Raw genomic sequence first — 20,358 nt, forward strand, 5'->3', positions numbered from 1 at the left:
TACATTGGCCACTCTCCAATCTTCCAGTACTATGCTTGGTTTTAAAGATAAATTAAATATTACTAACAATAGTTCTGCAAGTCCATTTTTCAATTCTATCAGTACTCTGGGATGAATACCATCTGGTCTAGGTGATTTGCTACTCTTCAATTTGTCAAATTGTGCCATTACATCTTCCAGGTTTATAGTGATTTCATTCAGTTTCTCTGACTCGTCAGCTTTGAATACCATTTCTGGCACCAGTATCTCTTCCAAATCTTCCTTGGTGCAAAGAATTCATTTAATCTATCTGCTATGGCTTTGTCTTTCCTGAGTGCTCCTCTTGCCCCTCGGTCATCTAGGGGTCCAACTGATTCTTTTGCCAGCTTCTTGCTTTTAATATAGCAAAAAAAAATTTTACTATGTGTTTTTGCGTCCAATGCAATCTTTTTTCAAAGTCTCTCTTTTCCTTCCTTATCAGCGCTTTGCATTTGACTTGACATTCCTTATGCTGTTTCTTATTATTTTCAGCCGGATCCTTCTTCCGTGTCCTGAAGGATTTTCTTATAGCTCTAATAGCTTCCTTCATCTACTTTTTAACCATACTGGCTGTTGTTTGGCCTTTCTTCCTCCTTTTTTAATACATGGAATATATTTGGCCGGGGCTTCCAGGACGGTATTTTTCAACAGCATCCAGCTCCTGCTGGTCCGGGAGTGTGGCAGGATGTACTTGCTTCAACTCCTGCTGGTCCAGGGATGTGGATGGCTGCTCCATGAGGCCACCGGTTCAGCTGGAGGGTGCCCTGTTTGTGTGAAAAAGATTGCAATTGAGATCAGGACATCCGACGTGGCTTGTATAGAGGTGCGGCTGGGTGTCAGGAGCCAGGAACAGAGACAGCTGTGGGCAGTGGTTACCTGGAGGGCATGTCTGAGGTGTGGCACCAATGAGATGACATTGCAGGGAACCCTGGAAGGTGGTAATGGGCACACAAGATAGGTACGGCTGTTGGATAGATGAGGTGATTGTTTACATTGTTGACAGGGATGTGAATGTTTGTGCATGCCCATGTGTATGTATCCAACAGCTGGCTGGGAGAAGGTCCTGGGCCCTGTCCAGGCAGCTGATCCTTCTGGACACCTCTGCTGGTCCTCCCAAAATACTGCTGTATTTAGAGGTCAGGGTGGGAAGGGTATGTTTGGGGGCATTTTATGTGTTGGGGAGTCAAACTAACTGTTTTAGGGGCTCACTGATGGTGGGGGCTGCACATCAACCCATAACTTAGGCGCAATACTTTGTGATGCCTATGGGGAAAAGGGAATATACACATAGGTGGGGGTTCCCATGGCAGTGGTTGGTGTCATAACACAATAACATAATGTGGAGCTTACTAGGGCCCCCAGCTTGACCCTTGAAGTCTCACAGGACAACATATAGCCCTTTGAAGCTGACAGTGGTCTATCAATGACTGTGGGTTGGGGCCATAACAGGGCAGCCATTTGATGCGATGAGGGCCCTCTTTGGTCAGTGTACTGTCCTCCTCGATCAGTTATTTGTCAGCTGCATGTTTGGCGTAAGGGTTAGAGTTGTGGTACCTGAATATAGGGGTTGTGAGTTTGATTCCCACTGTCGGGGTTTATGGTGACTCTTATTTCTCCTGCTGTAGTGGCTGCAATTTGCTAGGAAGGTGTGTGTATCACACAGAGACCCTTTGTATTGGTAGCTGGTGGAGGGTGAAGGAGAAATTAGATCTTACCTGCTAATTTGCTTTCCTTTAGTCCCTCCGGACCGGACCAGGATTGGACTGATGGGTTGTGCTCGCCTACCAGCAGGTGGAGACTGAGAAAAAAACTCTGACTCTAGAGAGCCAATAGGAGCCCTGGCCATGTGACCTTAGCCTCAGTATTTGAATAACAAAGCAGGAAAGAAAGAAAGACCTTCTGTGCCGTATGGAATCCTAGCAGCCACAAATTCCTCGACAAAGCCGAGTACTAGAGCTCACCAGCAACTCTCACCAGAGAAGTGGTATGGCCCCTTATGCATTAGAGCTCACCAGCAACTCTCACCAGAGAAGTGGTATGGCCCCTTATGTATTAGAGCTCACCCGCAACTCTCCGCAGAGAAGTGGTATGGCTCATTTGTATTATAGCTCACCAGCAACTCTCACCAGAGAAGTGGTATGTCCCCTTATGTATTAGAGCTCACCCGCAACTCTCCGCAGAGAAGTGGTATGGCTCATTTGTATTATAGCTCACCAGCAACTCTCACCAGAGAAGTGGTATGGCTCACTCGTATTATAGCCGACCAGAGAAGAGGTATGGCTCACTTGTATCATAGCTCACCAGCAACTCCCACCAGAGAAGTAGTATGGCTCACTCGTACTATAGCCGACCAGCAATTCTCACCAGAGAAGAGGTATGGCTCACTCGTATCATAGCTCCCCAGCAACTCCCACCAGAGAAGTGGTATGGCTCACTCGTATTATAGCCGACCAGCAATTCTCACCAGAGAAGAGGTATGGCTCACTTGTATCATAGCTCACCAGCAACTCCCACCAGAAGAGAGGTATGGCTCACTCGTATTATAGCTGACCAGCAATTCTCACCAGAGAAGAGGTATGGCTCACTTGTATCATAGCTCCCCAGCAACTCCCACCAGAAGAGAGGTATGGCTCACTTGTATTATAGATCACCAGCAATTCCCACCAGAGAAGAGGTATGGCCCTTTAAAGCTGTACAGATATCTACCAATATACATATAAACATATACCAGGAACGGAGCCCACCAGCAACTTCGACCAGAGACGTGACATGGCTCACTTAAACTTCTATCTATACAAGCTTCTGGCTTAATTGCTTGTTTGTGGTGGTTGTAATTTTTTTTTTTAATTTATTTATTGATTTATTTTAATATTCCGTTGACAAGATGACGAAACTGGGAGGGGCCTGGTCCGGTCCGGAGGGACTAAAGGAAAGCAAATTAGCAGGTAAGATCTAATTTCTCCTTCCTTAGCGTCCCTCCGGACCGGACCAGGATTGGACTGATGGGAAGTACCAAAGCAGTAATCTTACGGGAGGGACAGATATTGAGAACGCGGTAGAGTCCCTTAAAACACCCAAACTAGGATGAATAACGAGCCGAAAGCCTGATGATCCAAGAGCCACCAACAAACTAAATAGGAGGACTACAAAGCAAGAAAACTGAAAAGTCCAAGCGACGCTGAACATGCCCCCTACCAAGGGCCGCTATATATTGTTCCCTACCGCACTAATAGTACAGCGCAAAGGACAGAGAGAGAGCCGAGAAAAAACGACTGAACGAAAGATGGCAAAGGTAGAGACGGAGCCGCCTCGAAACAAACAAACAAAAAAATCTGCAATGAATCTACCATTCCTGCAGATATCCTAGACCCTTGCCAACCTAGCAACAGATTGGAAGTATGTAAAGGCTGTCAGTGAGAAAGTACCTGATCACTTGAAGCTAAATAGGTAAAAATAAGAGTGCAGGTAAATAAATCAGCCTAGAATAAAATACTATGCAGGAGAAGAAGGTACCTAAATTCCTGCTGCAAACTAGACTGAAGGTCCCAATCAACTGCCAGCCGCTGCAGTTAGACAATATGAAGAAAACATATCTCAGAGAGCAATTCAAATGAGAGAGAAAGAATCGTCTGTAGCTGTTTGCCTCTGCAAGCAGATCACCTGAGACTCTTGTCGTAGCCCCAATTAGTGGAAACGGGAATAAAACAACAGTAGACACTTGTTAGTACCTTTTATCTGTTAGATACATATAGGAGTCCATTAAACCACTACACAGTTCCAGGAATAACATGCAGAGAACGTTTGTACGTTTAGGAATCTAGCCAGGTGCTCATGGCCTGGGTTGGCCGTGGACAGAAAGCTGGGCTCGATGAAACCTTTGACCTTTTCCCAGTGTGGGTATTACATATGTACTTATTAGTAGACTATATATATACATATATATTTTCCTCGATGTAGCCACCAAAAACTGTCCACTGCGTATATTCTCCAGGCATACCTGCAGGAAGGATGCTCAATCTCAACCACCAGACCCGTGTTGCACTATTGAGAATACAGAGGCCAACTGAGCTGAGGGACTCCCATCCAAGATAAATATCCGGGTGCGAGAGGGCATGTATCCATGCCACTGACGAATCTTTCCAGCAAGAGACTAAGCGAGGAATATGGGAGGTCAGAGCGAAACCAAAAGGTTCTAGAACTGGGACGTCCCATTAAGGTACCCTCCGCTGACAACGCCCAGAAGGAGAGAGTCTAGCACGGGGAAATCAAGGAGGAAAAAACCCACACAAAAAAAATACACATAAGGTTCTCTTATTTATTTATTTCAATTATTCCAATGCTCCTGAAATTGACGGAGTGAAAAGTTGCCAAAGGAGACTACCGAGACTCCAAAGAGAATGCAGAAGCAATTCCTTCTTGGGAGCTAGAAAGAAAAAACAGAGATATGAAATGAAATGTAATGAGATCACATGAAAGCTCAAAAGAGAGATCAAATGAGAGACCTGGCTACATTCACCACGTAAGCTAGAGTCTGTCCGAAATGCACCACCCGTTGCTTGACGTGACAACTCTGCCAATAAGATTGTCTCTAATGAACCGGTCGTCTAGGAAAGGATGAAACGAGAAGCCTTGCTTCATGAGCGCCACTGCTACTACGACCATAAGTTAAGTGAAAGTGCGCGGAGCCGCCGCTAGACCGAAGAGCAGGGCAAGAAAACTGGTAATGAGGACTTTCTCAACATCCTTGTATCATGGTCATCTCTCCTCCCATACTGAGATGTACTGAGATGTACCGAGAATGATGTGGTATTTGCACCTGTATGGACCCAACTGAAAACAGGATGGTGGGCTTGATGGACTCTTAGTCTTTCCCGTATACAAAACTCATGTACTGATAGCAAAAATGCACAGGAAGTGAAAGAATCCCTTCCAATTGAAAGGAAGCTGTGGAGTGAAGGCGCATAGAATGAAAAGGAAAAGGAAAAGTATGTGAAACGGACAAAAAGTGGTGAAATTTTGTGCCACAGCCTTTCTGGTGAAGGCAATGGAAACAAGACTGTATGTGACTTCACTAAAGTTTCAGACAAGAACATAAGATCTCTAAGGACGAGATAGTGGATGCTATGAACGAGCATACCGGACAAAAACCAGAATGTTTACAAACTGTTAATGCGGTATTGATAGAAAAAACTATAAATGACCTCATATGTTCCGTAATTACCAGAAAACAGCCAAGATGAAAAAATAAGAGGTTCACGCCAGTTGGAAAAGTAGGGAAAATATGAATAAAGCATGCCCTCAAAGGCAGCTACAAAATTGGGTGCTTAGTAGCCCAGACTGTCCCTCAGGGAATACGAAAGAGCTATAGATCCCCATGGCCTCTGAACAATGCACCCTATGTCATAGAAAAAATTTATTAAGTTTTTAAAACACTGTAGAATACTATAGCCATTGAGGGAAATACTTGAAAGGAAATAAGATATTATAGCAAGAATTGTAGAGCACCAATCATTGACTATTAGATTCTTATCCGCCATCATCTACTAAGTTACCATTCCGAGGTAAATCCTGCTAACAGAAAAGGTGGTGGATTAGCACAACAGCCTGTTGGCGAAGGTGGAGGAGACAATACTGTGTCTAAATTCAAGAAAGCTGGAGACAAGAATATAAGATCTCTAGATGGTATGTATAGGCATACTGGACCAAACCATAAAGTTTACCATCTGCCCATGCTGAACTGATAGCGAAGATAAAAAACCCCATTAGATGGTTTGAGAACCTTCCACTATCCTGAAGGGGGAAATATGCAAATTGACAAAAAAATGACCTCATTGTCTGAGTGGTCATCTGTCCTGTAACTACCAGAAGAAAGCCAAAATTAAATGAGAGGGTTCAAGACAGTTGGAAAAAAGAGGGAGGACATGAACCAAGCATTCCTGCAGCTGAGTGATTGGGAGCTTGAAAGACAGGGCAGTCCCCCAGAGAATATGAGAGAGCTTATATATATTTTTGGCATCGAAAAACAATCTACTCTATGCCTATAGATAAAAATTCTTAAATTCTGTGTATACAAAAATTAAAATCATAAACTTGTCAAAACTGACAGTACAACCTTGCAGAATTTCCATAGACTCAAGGCAGAAAAAGAATAAGAAATATGGTAACCGCAACACTGGGAAACCAGAGAGAAAAATAATCCTGGAATCTAGAGCAAGCAGCCTCAAACCATTTGTGCTAATGGAGTGCATAAATGCGTTCTTCTGTTCTCATTCGTATAATTCGTTGTAGATTTAAATTACAGAGTGCCACACATAACACCGAGCCCTGCGTGGAGCACTACACATAACACAGAGCACTGCGATCTGAAGGAGCAGGCTGCAATACAGAAAACAACTCTGGCGCTGACAAAAAACATGCTGCAGCCTCTCCTGCATAATGGAGCTCTCTACATCCAAATAAACACACTTCGCGTCGTGGGAAACAAACAAAATGGGCACCGCACTCGCAGAATTCGCGGGAGCGGCATCTGGAGGTGCACCTGACCCGTCCCGAACTGCTACAGCAGGCCGCGACGGCGAGGGACTCTGGGCTGACAACTGAAGCCCCGAAGACGGCAAAAGCGAAGGTCCCGACGCACCCCCCAGCGGTGTACAATATTTACAGGAGCTGGAAGAGGAGATCCCCCAACGCTGGCATACAGCGTAGCGTCTCAGCTTCTCGGACATGACGGTAATGCGCGTGCACGCGCGTACCCGATTCGCGCCAAAATCTTTTTTTTTTTTTTTTTTTTTTTGAAGCCCTGTTCCGCCGACAAACCGCTAACATTAAAACTGACCAAATAAAAGCAGAAGGAAGAGCAATAACCAGCCAAGAAAAAACTCCTCCAAAATACTGCTGCCATCTTTTGTTTTTTTTTTTTTTTTATCAGCTAGATATATAGACACCCAAAACGCAACCAGAGCTGCCTGCTCGTTAAAGTAATGGGGAAAACACAGAGCTCTGCCTGCTCGTGATTTAGCTTAACTTTCTATAGTGGCTGCCTCTCCAAAGACATACACCTTTCTAACAAGGGTAGTCCTCCCAGCCACATATGGGAGATGGGGAGGAAGGGGGAGGGACTCGGGGACACCGAGTTTAACACCCCCAGAGGCTGTAAAGAAAGGAAACAAGAAAGGAAAAGAAATTCCTGCCTGACCAGCGTCTAACCGAGAATTCCTAGGCACAGAAGAAGAGGTAGCCTTATTAACCACTAAAAGATAAAGAGAGAGACTAATGGGCTCGCTTCCTACCTGCTGGGAGACTGAGAAAATACTGAGGCTAAGGTCACATGGCCAGGGCTCCTATTGGCTCTCTAGAGTCAGAGTTTTTTTCTCAGTCTCCACCTGCTGGTAGGCGAGCACAACCCATCAGTCCAATCCTGGTCCGGTCCGGAGGGACGCTAAGGAAGAAGGGGTTCCCCCCTCCGCCATTCCTTTCCATATCATCTCATAGGTTGGGGGTTGAGTGCAACACGTATGAGGATATGGGCAGACTTTATGGAGGGTAGCTGCATCCTCAGCCCTTGATCTGGGACAGAAGTGTTATAGGGGTGCTCTGCTTATGTGGGGCCTGGAGGCGCTGCCACATGCACTGGATCAGCGCTGGGTTGTCCCTCCAGACATGCCGATACCAATGTCTCAGAGCCACTGAGAGACTGAGCCAGGCCCGGGGCAGGGCCACTGCCGGGCATGGCTGCCAACCTACAAGGATCGGTGCCGCCCCTCCAGGATCACCACTGCTTCCGCCACCCCTGCCCACCCGCCGGCCGGAAGTGCAACTAGTCTACAAACTTGTGTTTTGCAAGCGGTATGGCACATGCAGAAAGCTGGAGTCCCTGAGACGCTGCAGGGCCGCTGAGAGGAAGGGCGGGGGTGGGAAAATTCCCCGGGCCCAAGCCTCCAAAGGGAACCCGGCACCAGGGTTTCTCTCTCTATCCTGCTCCTGATGGGACCCAGGTGATCACATCCTGACAGGAGCAGAAGAGAGGCGCCGGGCCCCCCTTAGAGGCTGGGGAGGACCCAGAGAAGACACAGCAAGACCTCTGGTTTGGCTGGTGGGGGTCCCTCCCAGGCCCCACCAACAGGTCTTCCTCCAGCGCTGCTCTTTCCTCTGCCGCATTGCCTGCCCCGAGCATGCGTGGCCTGAGGGGAAAAGCAGCTGCTTGGCAGGCAATGTGGCAGAGGAAAACGCAGAGCTTGAAAAAGGGTCTGCCACAAAAGACTCACCTGCACCAGGCAAATCAGCTGCAACCAACATAGTGCGACAGAGAGAGCTGTGCTGCACAGATGCTGGTTCCTCCTCAGAAACTGAAGACAAAGCATCAGCCACACAGAGGGCACATTTTCCCACCAAAAGCTTTGTTTATGCTTTGCACACGCAAAGCACTTCTTTCTTTTGATATGGCGCCACCATTAAGACTTACAAAAACCAAACTCCAGTAGAGCAAAAGATTCACAAGCATCTACAATAACAAGTTCCACAGAAGGCTAATTTCCTTCCTTCTCTCTAGCTGCAGCCAATGCTAACCAGACCCCACTTAACACAGAAAGAAACAAAATTGTCTGTTGAACTGTTTAACTAGTTCAGGCTCTTAAGGAAATCCTGTACAAGGAATTCCAAGCCACCAATTACCTAACCCACAAAAGGAAGAGGCGACTAGGGAGAAGAGGGAAGGGAGGGGACTCAGAACCTCCATGTGTGACACTCCAAACAACAGACAGAGGCAAAAATTCAGTATTTTAAATCACTGCTTTAAAGACCAAAATCTTACTTTCAAGAAAAGATGACAATACATTTTCTTAACAGAACACTGTAGATTGCACAGGATTGCCAGATCTACCACCTGAGAAATATAGGCTGGCCAAGCTGTGAACCAGGGTTCTTAAGCTATGATAGTACAACTCAAACTCAGTTACTCAGTCTCCACATATGGGTAGGATGGCACAAACGCAAGCATCTGGGCTGGGGTAGGACAATAAGAAATTGTACATATAGGGGCCCTTTTACTAAGATGCGCCGAAAAATGGGCTGCGGTAGTTTAGGCACGTGTTTTGGGAGCACGCAGATCCATTTTTCAGCACACCTGTAAAAAAGGCCTTTTTTTTTTTTTTTACAATTTTTGCCGAAAATGGATGTGAAGCAAAATAAAAATTGGTGTGTGTCCATTTTGGGTCTGAGACCTTACCAACAGCCATTGACTTAGCGGTAAGGTCTCACCCAGTAATCGTCTATGCACGTAGAATGACGATTACTGCCCGGTTTCTGCCACACGCCAGAAAATAAAATTTCTTTTCTGGCACGCGTAGCAGATGCTCGTCAGAAATGAAATTACTGAAAGGGCCATGCGGTGGCCGGGCAGTAACTCCAAATTGATGCGTGTGGGGCGAGTGCAGGCACCTATGTGGCTTAGTAAAAGGGCCCCATACAATAAGCACCCTCAATCTCACAAGTTATAGCAGTGGTAGAAAGGAAACTTATTCTGAGAAATGTTTCCTAGCAGAAGCAACACCTCGTTAGTTTCTTTTCATCTCATTAGATTATTCTAATAATTCATAATGTTACGATAAAAAATGGAATTGTGTACAATATCTACAATGTTAATTTTAATGGTAATTTGGGCAGTGTAGTGATAAATTTACATCTCCTGCAGGAAGTTACGGTTTTGTTGCTATGGCTTAAGCGAACAACTAGAGACACACTATCCAGTTTGGGTATGTTTTGTTAAAAAAAATTCTTAACAGACATGTGTATGCTAAAAATGTTTTTTCCTTTTGCTCCAGTTTTTTAGATTTTTTACACAGTTTTAATATAGGTATCTTGACTTATGTGACAAGCTGTACATGATTTTAATTACTTATCTAAATTTACATAGTATGTTCCGGATTTATTACATAGATATATGATCCTGACGCAGCCCCTTTTGGGTGAAATGTGGCTACATCAGGCACAATTCTTAAGTTGACTAAATTTTGTTCAAGTTAACCTCTGGTTTTTCAAATTCTTTGTGCTATTCTGTTTTGTAATTAAAGGTGTTGTACTTACCTTAGCTTCCCCTGAAAGTTAAATGTCAACACGTACTCCCCAGGCCGTGTCTCACTCTGCCTGATGACGAACAAGCCATGACTGCGAGCTCCCCCTGCCAGTACCAGCTGCGCAGCTCTAACACGCGACAAGGTGCCATGGAACCAGGGGAAATCTGATAGGTTAATTTCTGCTTCTGCTTCACAGTCGTCCCCTGAAAGAAGATCATCATAGAAACTCAGTCAGTCACTAACTAAATCCACCTACAACAGGGATTTTTAAAATTTAATTTTGACTTTTTTAAATATAGTTTTCCTCTTTAAAATCCCATCAAAGACAGCAATGTCTGGAGAGCCATATCTTCTGACTTGATCAATTAGAGTCACTTTATAGCCAGCAGGGGTTGCTACAACTATGGCAGTTCATCTCCTGTCCTTTTCGGATCAATCCTGACTCTACCCTCAGTCTGCCACAAACAGCAGTGTCCAAAGTCTCATGTGAATGGAACTATGGCCTTAGCCATGGGCCCACTGACTCCCCTGCGTTTAAGAGGTATATACAACTAGGCTAGATTTTGAAGGAGAATGTGGCTCCTATTGACTAAATACACTTCTAGCTTGTTGGTGATGACCATGCAGTCTCCAGCAAAGGCCAGAGGGACTTAGGTGGCTGGATGCTTAACATCTTTGTGAGTGATACTGCGGAAGGGCTGTCTGGTAAGGTTTGTCTCTTTGTGGATGATACCAAACTCTGCAATAGGGTTGACACCCCGGAAGGTGTAGATGACATGAGGAAGGACCTAATGAAACTTGAGGGATGGTCCAATATATGGCAACTGAAATTTAATGCTAAAAAAATACAGGGTCATGCACTTGATCACAAGAATCCAAGGAAATGGTACAATACAGGGGTGAAGTGCTTCTGTGTACAAAGGAAGAGCGGGACTTGGGGGTGATTGTGGCTGATCACCTTAAAGTTTCCAAACAGGTGGAAAAAGTGATGGTCATAGCCAGAAGGATGCTTGGGTGCGTAAGGAGAGGAATGACCAACAGGAACAAAGAGATGATAGTGCTCTTGTATAAGTCTCTGCTGAGGCTCCATTTAGAGCACTGTGTGCAACTCTGAAGACTACACCTATGGAAGGATATAAACAGGATGGAGTCGGTCCAGAGGGCGGCTACAAAATTAGTAAGTGGGATGTAAAACATATAGGGGCAGGCTCAGGAACCTCAACTTGTATACGCTGGAAGAGAGGGGGAAGAGAGGAGATGTTTAATATCTTAGAGGCTTTAATGTACAGGAAGTGAGCCTTTTTCAAATGAAGGAAAACGCTGGAATGAGGGAGCATACAATGAAGTTAAGAGGAAATAGGCTTAGGAGGAATCTAAGAAAGTATTTGTTCACGGAGAGGGTGGTGGAAGTGTGAAATGGCCTCCCAGTAGAGATCGTGGAGACGAGGGCTGTGTCAGAATTTAAGAAACCGTGGGATAAGCACATGGGATCCCTTAGGAAAAGGAAGCGTTAATGGTTACGGAGGATGGGCAGACTGGATGGGCCATTTGGCCTTTATCTGCCGTCATATTTCTCTGTTTCTGTTTTATGTCTCTATGTTTGGATAATAGCCTCGCTAGCTTTGGCAGCTGTTTTAGATGGTTTTCAAGACTTGGAAGTGGGATATGGGGCAGATGTTGGACTGAGTGTAATCTTGATCTACAGGGAATGGTGAATGACCAATGAAATATAGTACAACAAGGCAGACTCGATGGGAACACTGTAAAATCTCTAACACTATACCTCAACCAAACTCATGCATACAGAAGTCTTCATCATTGGATACATAGAAATTAACAAAAGCCATTTGCTAGGCAGTAAATATCCATGGTAAAGCAGCATGCTGCAGTTCAAATTCCCAAATCAAACTCTACTTCAATACCTTTAGATTTTTATGTCAATTAAAAAGGGGTTAAGGAATCACTGATTTTTTTCTTGTATTGTGTAAAAATAAATTTAAACAAAAATTCTTGAGTGCACACATTTTACGACACAAATGGAGAAGCTGGATGAGGATCTGATATTCAATTGCTTGGTATGAATGGGGAGGTGTTATTGTTAGGAGATTTCAACTTGCCTGATGTGGATTGGAGCATCCCGTTGGCAAAATGAAAGAAGTAGAGAGATCGTGGACGCCTGTCAAAGCGCCTTACTCAGACAAATGGTGATGGACCCCACGAGGGAAGGGTCGATGCTGGATCTAGTGCTCACAAAAGGAAGAAGTGTTTCCAATGTCTGCTTGGGTGCCCACCTATGTAATAGTGATCATCATATGATAAGGTTTGATATAAGAGCAAAAGCAGAATGTGGACATACAAAATTCAAAGTACTGGATTTCACACGTACTGATTTTGGTAAAATGGAGGAATACCTGAAGAAGGAACTGATAGCATGGGTAGACATAGGTGAAGTGAAACTGTAGTGGTCCAAGCTGAAAGCTGCTATAAATATGGCAACTGATCTTTACACAAGAAAAGTAAACTAAAACAAGAGAAACAGGAAGCCTATATGGTTCTCCAAGCAAGTGGCTGAAAAACATAAGGGCAAAAGAGTCTTCATTCAAGAAATACAGAAGAACGCAACAAGAGGATCACAGAAAAGATTATTAGATTCAACTCAAAAAAGCAAAGAGGGAAATACGACTAGTAAAAGTACAGGCGTAAGAAAAAATGGCTAAAGATGTTAAAAGAGGTTACAAGACCTTTTTCAGATAGATATATTGGGGAAAGGAGAAAAGATAAGAATGGAAATTGCAAAAATATATATATTTAAACTCTCACTTAACTTCCTAGGTGAAAAAAAATAAAATGGGTCGCTGGAGCTGTTTCGAGGCACCCAGTGTTAACCCTTTAAATGTGAAAAGCGTCCCTCAAGTGCAGAATTTCTAACTAAAGTTCTTTAGGTGTCTGATTTTCAGTCAGAAGTTCTGCACGTGAGGGACACTTTTCACATTTAAAGGGTTAACAGTGGGTGCCTTGAAAAATGGACCATGTCGGGACCCATTTTATTCTTTTCACCTAGCAAGTTGTGAGTTTAAATATATATATTTTTGCACAAAACATGTTATCTGGCACTTGGGGGCATTAATTTAAGAAAGTGTTGTGCTATGATTATACATATGTGAAGACCAGTGTGTCTGTGACTGTCCCTTGGAAACGTATGAGCACATCTTTATATAAATAAAATGATTTCATGGAAAGGTTTTTGAAGCATATGGAAGTTCATTGTTAGTACTGTGCGGGAATAAGAACTGTACAGTTAAAATGTAATGCCAAGACGTGCAGAGTGATGCACTTGGGGAGCAGAAATCCAAAAGAAATATACAAGATAGGAGGGGAGCGATTGGTAAGCTCGGCTCAGGAGAGGGACCTTGGGTGATGGTGTCCGAGGATCTGAAGGTGCCGAAACAGTACAACAAGGTGGTGGCTGTGGCCAGAAGGATGTTAGGCTGCATAGAAAAGGGTGTAACCAGTAGAAGAAAGGAGATGTTGATGCCCCTCCACAAGTTGTTGGTGAGGCCCCACTTGGTGTATTGTGTTCAATTTTGGAGGCTGTATCTTAGTAAGGATGTAAAAAGACTTGAAGCGGTTCAAAGAAAAGCAACAAAAATGATATGGGATTTGTGTTGCAAGATGTTTGGGAAGCTGCCAGGTGCCCTTGACCTGGATTGGCCGCTGTCGGGGACAGGATGCTGGGCTTGATGGGCCTTTGGTCTTTTCCCAGTATGGCATTACTTATGTACTTATGACTTACTGACCTAAACATGTATACCCTGGAGGAAAGAAGAAACAGGGGTGATATGATACAGACGTTTAAATATTTGAAGGGTATTAATCCACAAACCTTTTCCAGAGATGGAAGGTGCTAGAACTAGAGGACATGAATTGAGGTTGAAAGGGAGCAGGCTCAGGAATAATGTCAGGAAGTATTTTTTCACAAAGAGGGTGGTAGATACCTGGAATGCATCTCCTGCAGGAGGTGATGGAGATGAAAACGGTAACAGAATTAAAGATGTGTGGAATAAACACAAAGGAATCCTGTTTAGAAGGAAAGGATTCAAAGAAGCTTAGCGGAGATTAGGAAGTAACACCGGTAGGGGATGGGATGACTTCCCTATGAGGAAAGGCTAAAGCGGCTAGGGCTCTTCAGCTTAGAGAAAAAACGTTTGAGGGGAGAAATGATAGAGATCTATAAAATGAGTGGAGTGGAACAGGTAGACGTGTATCGCTTGTTTACTCTTTCCAAAAATACTAGGACTAGGGGGCACACAATGAAGCTACAAAGTAGTGCATTTAAAACGAATCAGAGAAAATATTTCTTCACTCAACGTCTAATTTTTTGTTGTTGTTACATTTGTACCCTGCGCTTTCCCACTCATGGCAGGCTCAATGCGGCTTACATGGGGCAATGGAGGGTTAAGTGACTTGCCCAGAGTCACAAGGCGCTGCCTGATTTAAACTCTGGAATTCGTTGCCAGAGAATGTAGTAAAAGCGGTTAGCTTAGTGGGGTTTAAAAAAGGTTTGGATGGCTTCCTAAAGGAAAAGACATAAGACATTATTAAAATGGACTTGGGGAAAATGCACTGCTTATTTCTAGAATAAGCAGCATAAAATGTATTGTACTATTTTGGGATCTTGCCAGGTACTTGTGACCTGGATTGGCCACTGGGCTTAAATGGACCTTTGGTCTGTCCTAGTATGGCAATACTTATATACTTATAATTGGAAAGCAAAGCTAGTATTGGGTAAATTTTTATGGTTTGTGCTCTGATCGTGGCTCAACAGATTCCGCTTTAGAAGTTGGAGAACCAGGACAGCGCTGGGCAGACTTCTATGGGCCATGCCTTGAAAATGACAAGGACAAATCAAGACCAGATATACAAATTAAGTATCACATACCATATGTAATGGGTTTATCTTGTTGGGCAGACTGGATGGACCGTACAGGTCTTTATCTGCTGTCATCTACTATGTTAGTATGGGGCTCATTTTCAAAGCACTTAGCCGTACAAAGTTATATAGTAACTTATGGAACTTTGTAAGTCTAAGTGCTTTGAAAATATGCCTCTATGTTACTATACAAGTAAATTTGTTTTGTAAAATGTAACTGAATGCTGAAATATGTTTGATTTTCCTGCTCTCTTCCTGTCTGTCCAAGGCATACCATGCTACCTCACTAAATGGAAAATATCTTGGACAAATTGACAGGATATAGATAATAAAAACTACACAGTATTTTACTGTATTGTTAATGATCCATTTCAAATAAGTCACAGCTCCATGCTAAATGGCAGGGTGAGGGATACAAATGTTCCAAAACACAAACATAGAGGTCTGATAAGAAACCAAACAGAATGAACTGCACTAAACTAGTCTTTGTATATAGATCTGTAATTTCCCATAGTGTGTGTGTAGGGGGGGGGAGGGAGTCAGAGCTCTCCCCCAAAGTTATTAATCCAGTCTAAAACTGTCATATTTTCAAAGGTGGGTGAAATACTTGGTATACTCTGTAGCATAGGTATTGGAAGAGGGAACCATAGATGCCATGGCACCCCACCAAAATGTTTGTTTTCTCCCTCCCCCAGGTTCACAGTGCTACAATTGGCATAACTATAGAAGCACTGTGGCTGCCTAGCGCCACTTGAGGATAAGAGCATCTGCACATACTCAAGGCCTGCGGACTTCCATCCCTTCTGAAAACAGGGGGCAGGAGGTAAGAAATAAACCCTCTCTGGGGTGGAGGGGTGAGAGGTAGGGAAGGAAAAATGCTGGTTTGGGGAAGAGCTTGGCCTCCCACCTCACCCCCAAGAAAAGGTGTGCTGCTGCCCCTGTTCAGTAGGTTACTTCAGCAGTAGAAATACTTTTTCAAGCTAGTAAAGGAGCTGTTATGCCAATATACATTTGGAGGGAGGGTGAGCTCTTATGCTAGTAACCAGACGGGCTGGCTAGGGCAGCCAACAATCCACGACTTCACCAAGACCAACCGCCTTTCCCCAAAGGTTGAGCCACTCGGCTGTGAGCAGCCAGCAAGAGACTTAGCAGAGATTGGGAGGTGTGGGCTGAGGGCCAGGAAGGCTTGAACTATGGGTAGTCGATATCCAGGCAGAGGTCCAGGCAGGCAGGCAGCAAGCAGGGCATAGTTGGTGTCCAGGCAGGCAGCCAGCAGGGCATAGTCCAGGCAGGCAGCAAGCAAGGCATTGTCGGTATCCAGGCAGGGGTCCAGGCAGGCAGCAAGCAGTGCACAGTTGATGTCCAGGCAAGGTCCAGGCAGGTGGTAAGCAAGACATAGTCGGTATCCAGGTAGGGGTCCAAACAGGATGCAAGCATGAAGGAGGCAAGACAATGCAGCTGCACACAAGGACCAGAAAGGCTACCAGAAGCCGTTGCCAAGGCACTGGGGCTGAGAGGAAGCCAGATAAAGGCAGGAGAACGGGTGTCGGTGGGACACTGCCCCTAATGTCAGTGGTGGCATTCCAGTAGTGGTTGCGTTCCGGCCTCAGCAGAGAGGCGACTGGAAGAAGGAGTGTTGCAAAGAAGAGTTGTGACTGTAGAGAGGCGCCACGCCAGAAGAGGTCACGTTCTTGTAGCTGGAGTGGCGCAGCACTGTGCTGGAAGGGAATGAACACCAACAGTGGAAGTGGGGTAGCCAGCTAATAGGACACCGCGAGCCCCAATGCTAGTGCGGTGTAACAGGAGCACCTTACACTACACATCTTTTACTGATATGTCTGCTTTCTAGCCACCATGCTCCAGGTCTTTTCTCTAGTAACTAAGATGACCGACTGAGAGGGACGCTTGTGGCAGATCTGAAACAGACAGACGGAGAGACTCAAACAATAGAGATCACTCAAAAATGGATCAACCACAAGAGAGAACCAGGAAAACAACTAAACAATCCAGAAACTGAACTGCACGCCAAGTAATAAAAAAATCTCCAAATCCACTCTTAAAGAAGACAATTACCCACCAATACCAGTGGACTAAATCAATGCTAGATCAGTGGTAAACAAAACAGAAACAATAAAAGACTGGTTACTGGATCCATGATTAAGAAGATCTAATAATCCTGGACCCATGCCCTCCTGGTTACAAAATCCTACACTGGACCAGAAAAGGGGAGAAAGGCAGTGGCATTGCCCTGATCTATAGATCTTTTCTAACTAGATGAAATAGCCCCCATGAAAAGTACATTTGGACGAAGGCACAAAACAGCACACTGCAGAAAACAAGAATGATCCTGGATGAAAACCAAAAATGAAACTAACAGAACCAAAATAAGACAGGCTAAAAAGCAATACTACAAAAAACAAGTAGGCACAGACTACAGAGACAAGAAAAAACTATACAAGCTTTTAAACAATCTACTCAACACCAAGCCACTGACAATAACAAATGATAATCCTCCATCAGTAAATGAAATGGATAGACACATCCTCAACCTAAGGAAGAGCTTAACAGAAGACGACATCAACCTCAAAAGTTTCATACATGAAACTGACTATCCCCCAGAGGAATCACCAGTAGACAGGACATGGACGGCCTTCTCACAGCTCACAAAAGAGACAGTCACACAAGCAGTAAGAAAATTCTCCACTGCCTACCGCATGCTAGACACATGCCCCAATTACATCTTGAAAACACCCCCTGACCGATTCATCAACCAACTTACCTCTCACCTCAACTTCATGTTCCAGGAAGGTCGATTCCCAATGAAAAAAGGGTAACATACTGCTCACACCTATTCCAAAGGATACCAAGAAAAACATCAAAGACACCTCTAACTACAGGCCAGTGGCATCCATACCTTTACTCACCAAAGTAATGGAAGGCATAGTGGCCAACCAGCTAGTTAACTACATAAATAAATTCTCTATATTACACAATGCAACTCACTACAACACAGAAACGGTTCTAATGACACTACTAACATAAAAGGAAATCTCAACTGGAAAAAACATCTTCCTACTACAGTTTGACATGTCCAGAGCATTCGACATGGTTGATCAGCAAATCTTACAAAGAATACTCAATAAAATTGGAATCGGAGGAAAGATGATCAAATGGTTCAAAGGATTCCTGACTACTAGATCTTATCACATAAAGATGAATTCCACAAACTCTTCCCCTTGGAAGCAGATTGGGCAGAGTCCCCCAGGGTTCACCACTTTCCCTAATTATTCAGTCTATCGATGGCACCCCTATACCCGCTCACTGTCCAAATAAGGCTTCAACCCCTTCATATATGCCGATGATGTGACAATATTCATCCCTTTCAAAAAGAATTTGTCTGAAATCACTACCAGGATATCAGATTGCATAAATACCATTGAAACCTAGGCATCAGCATTCAAATTTAAATTCACAAACATCAATACCATGGGTACAACACTCCCAACAGCAGACAAACTGAAAATCCTAGGAGTTATCACAGATCACAAGCCATCCTTTGATGACCAGGTACCAAACACTACAAAGAAAATGTTCCACACTATGTGGAAAGTCAAGCAGCTAAAAAAGTATTTCCCTAGAGATGTATTTCACACACTTGTCCAAACAATGGTCCTTGCCCATATGGACTACTGCAACGAAATCTACGCAGGCTGCAAGGACCAAACACTAAAGAGACTACAAACAGTGCAAAACACAGCAGCAAGACTCGGAAAAAACTGATTCAAAAGAGCAAATCCACTACTCCAAAAGTTACACTGGCTATCCATTAAGATATGCATCATGACCCACAGAATAATCTTCGGACTTGCATCAGAATACATGGCTGGACTTACAGATTTACCGATATGCAATGCTAACAAAAATGCAAGATCCTACTACTGATCCTACTACTACTTAATTCTATTGCGCTACAAGACATACGCAACACTGTGATCCTACCTCACTCTCTCCACGTTACCAAATGTCAAGGCCTAATCTACACTTTCAACCAGTTTCACATACGTCTGCACCAAAACTTGGAACTCTCTACCGAAAGAACTGAAATCCATGAACAACTATCTCACATTCCAAAAACATCTCAAAGCCCACCTATTTAGGAAATTTCTTTCTGATGAAACCACATAACCAAGGAGATCTTGACCATCACACCACATCACGTGATCACTGAATGAACCGAACCAGGCTTGCATCGATCTCAAACAACTTGAAACTTGCTTATCTGAGTAACTGTAAGCCACATTGAACTTACCACCAGGTTGGAAAATGTGCGGTAAAAAATGCAGAAAACAAATAAAATAAAATAAATAGTATTATACACGATAACACTCTACTGACATATACTGAACACAGAGGATAGTGAAGACACCTAAATGCATCAGGGATCGCATAACTTACAGTATTCGGTATGTTACACGTGTATGTGAGAGCCCTACTTATGCTCCTTACAAATTTACAGAACAGCGCTTAGGCAGCATACTGGCATATATATATATGTACATAAGCACATAAGTAATGCCATACTGGGAAAAGACCAAGGGTCCATCGAGCCCAGCATCCTGTCCACGACAGTGGCCAATCCAGGCCAAGGGCACCTGGCGAGCTTCCCAAACGTACAAACATTCTATACATGTTATTCCTGGAATTTTGGATTTTTCCAAGTCCGTTTAGTAGCAGTTTATGGACTTGTCCTTTAGGAAACCGTCCAACCCCTTTTTAAACTCTGCTAAGCTAACCGCCTTCACCACTTTCTCCGGCAACGAATTCCAGAGTTTAATTATACGTTGGGTGAAGAAAAATTTTCTCAGATTTGTTTTAAATTTACTACACTGTAGTTTCATCGCATGCCCCCTAGTCCTAGTATTTTTGGAAAGCGTACTTGCAGGATGTCAGAAACAGAAGGAAGCCTTTTGCGAGAAGAAGAGGACCTCGGCTGGTTTGGGTTGGGGTCCCCCGCCAGCAAAGGTAGGTGACGGCGGGTTGGCGGTGGGAGGGGGGGGGCAAAGTCGGCAATGGCGGTGGGGGGGCTAAAATGTGCCCCTTCACTTCGGGCTCTGGACCCTCCTCCCGCCGAAGTCTGGCTACGCCCCTGATGGAAGACTGACTTAAAATGATTAGTAGGGGCAGCAAATAGTGCAAACTGCCTTACTGCGCAAATAGTATGGACACACATTGTGTTTCAGCTGGTAAGGCAAGACACATACTCCAGGAGGACTGATAACACTACTTTTCTATGCAACAAAAGAGACAATGAATTCTACCCAAACACAAGCTAAAAACATA

The 20,358-nt window shown here is 44.1% G+C and overlaps 1 protein-coding gene across 1 annotated transcript in view; it reads right to left on the minus strand.

Annotated features, from left to right (window-relative positions):
- SH2B2 (SH2B adaptor protein 2) overlaps nt 1–20,358 on the minus strand; it is a 120,825-nt gene that overhangs the window by 17,606 nt on the left and 82,861 nt on the right. The window contains 1 exon segment of the mRNA XM_030185595.1: nt 10,095–10,291. Within this exon segment, the coding sequence (XP_030041455.1) occupies nt 10,095–10,291 (197 nt within the window).

The sequence above is a fragment of the Microcaecilia unicolor genome, chromosome 13, assembly GCF_901765095.1.
Source record: "Microcaecilia unicolor chromosome 13, aMicUni1.1, whole genome shotgun sequence".
Classification (NCBI taxonomy): domain Eukaryota; kingdom Metazoa; phylum Chordata; class Amphibia; order Gymnophiona; family Siphonopidae; genus Microcaecilia; species Microcaecilia unicolor.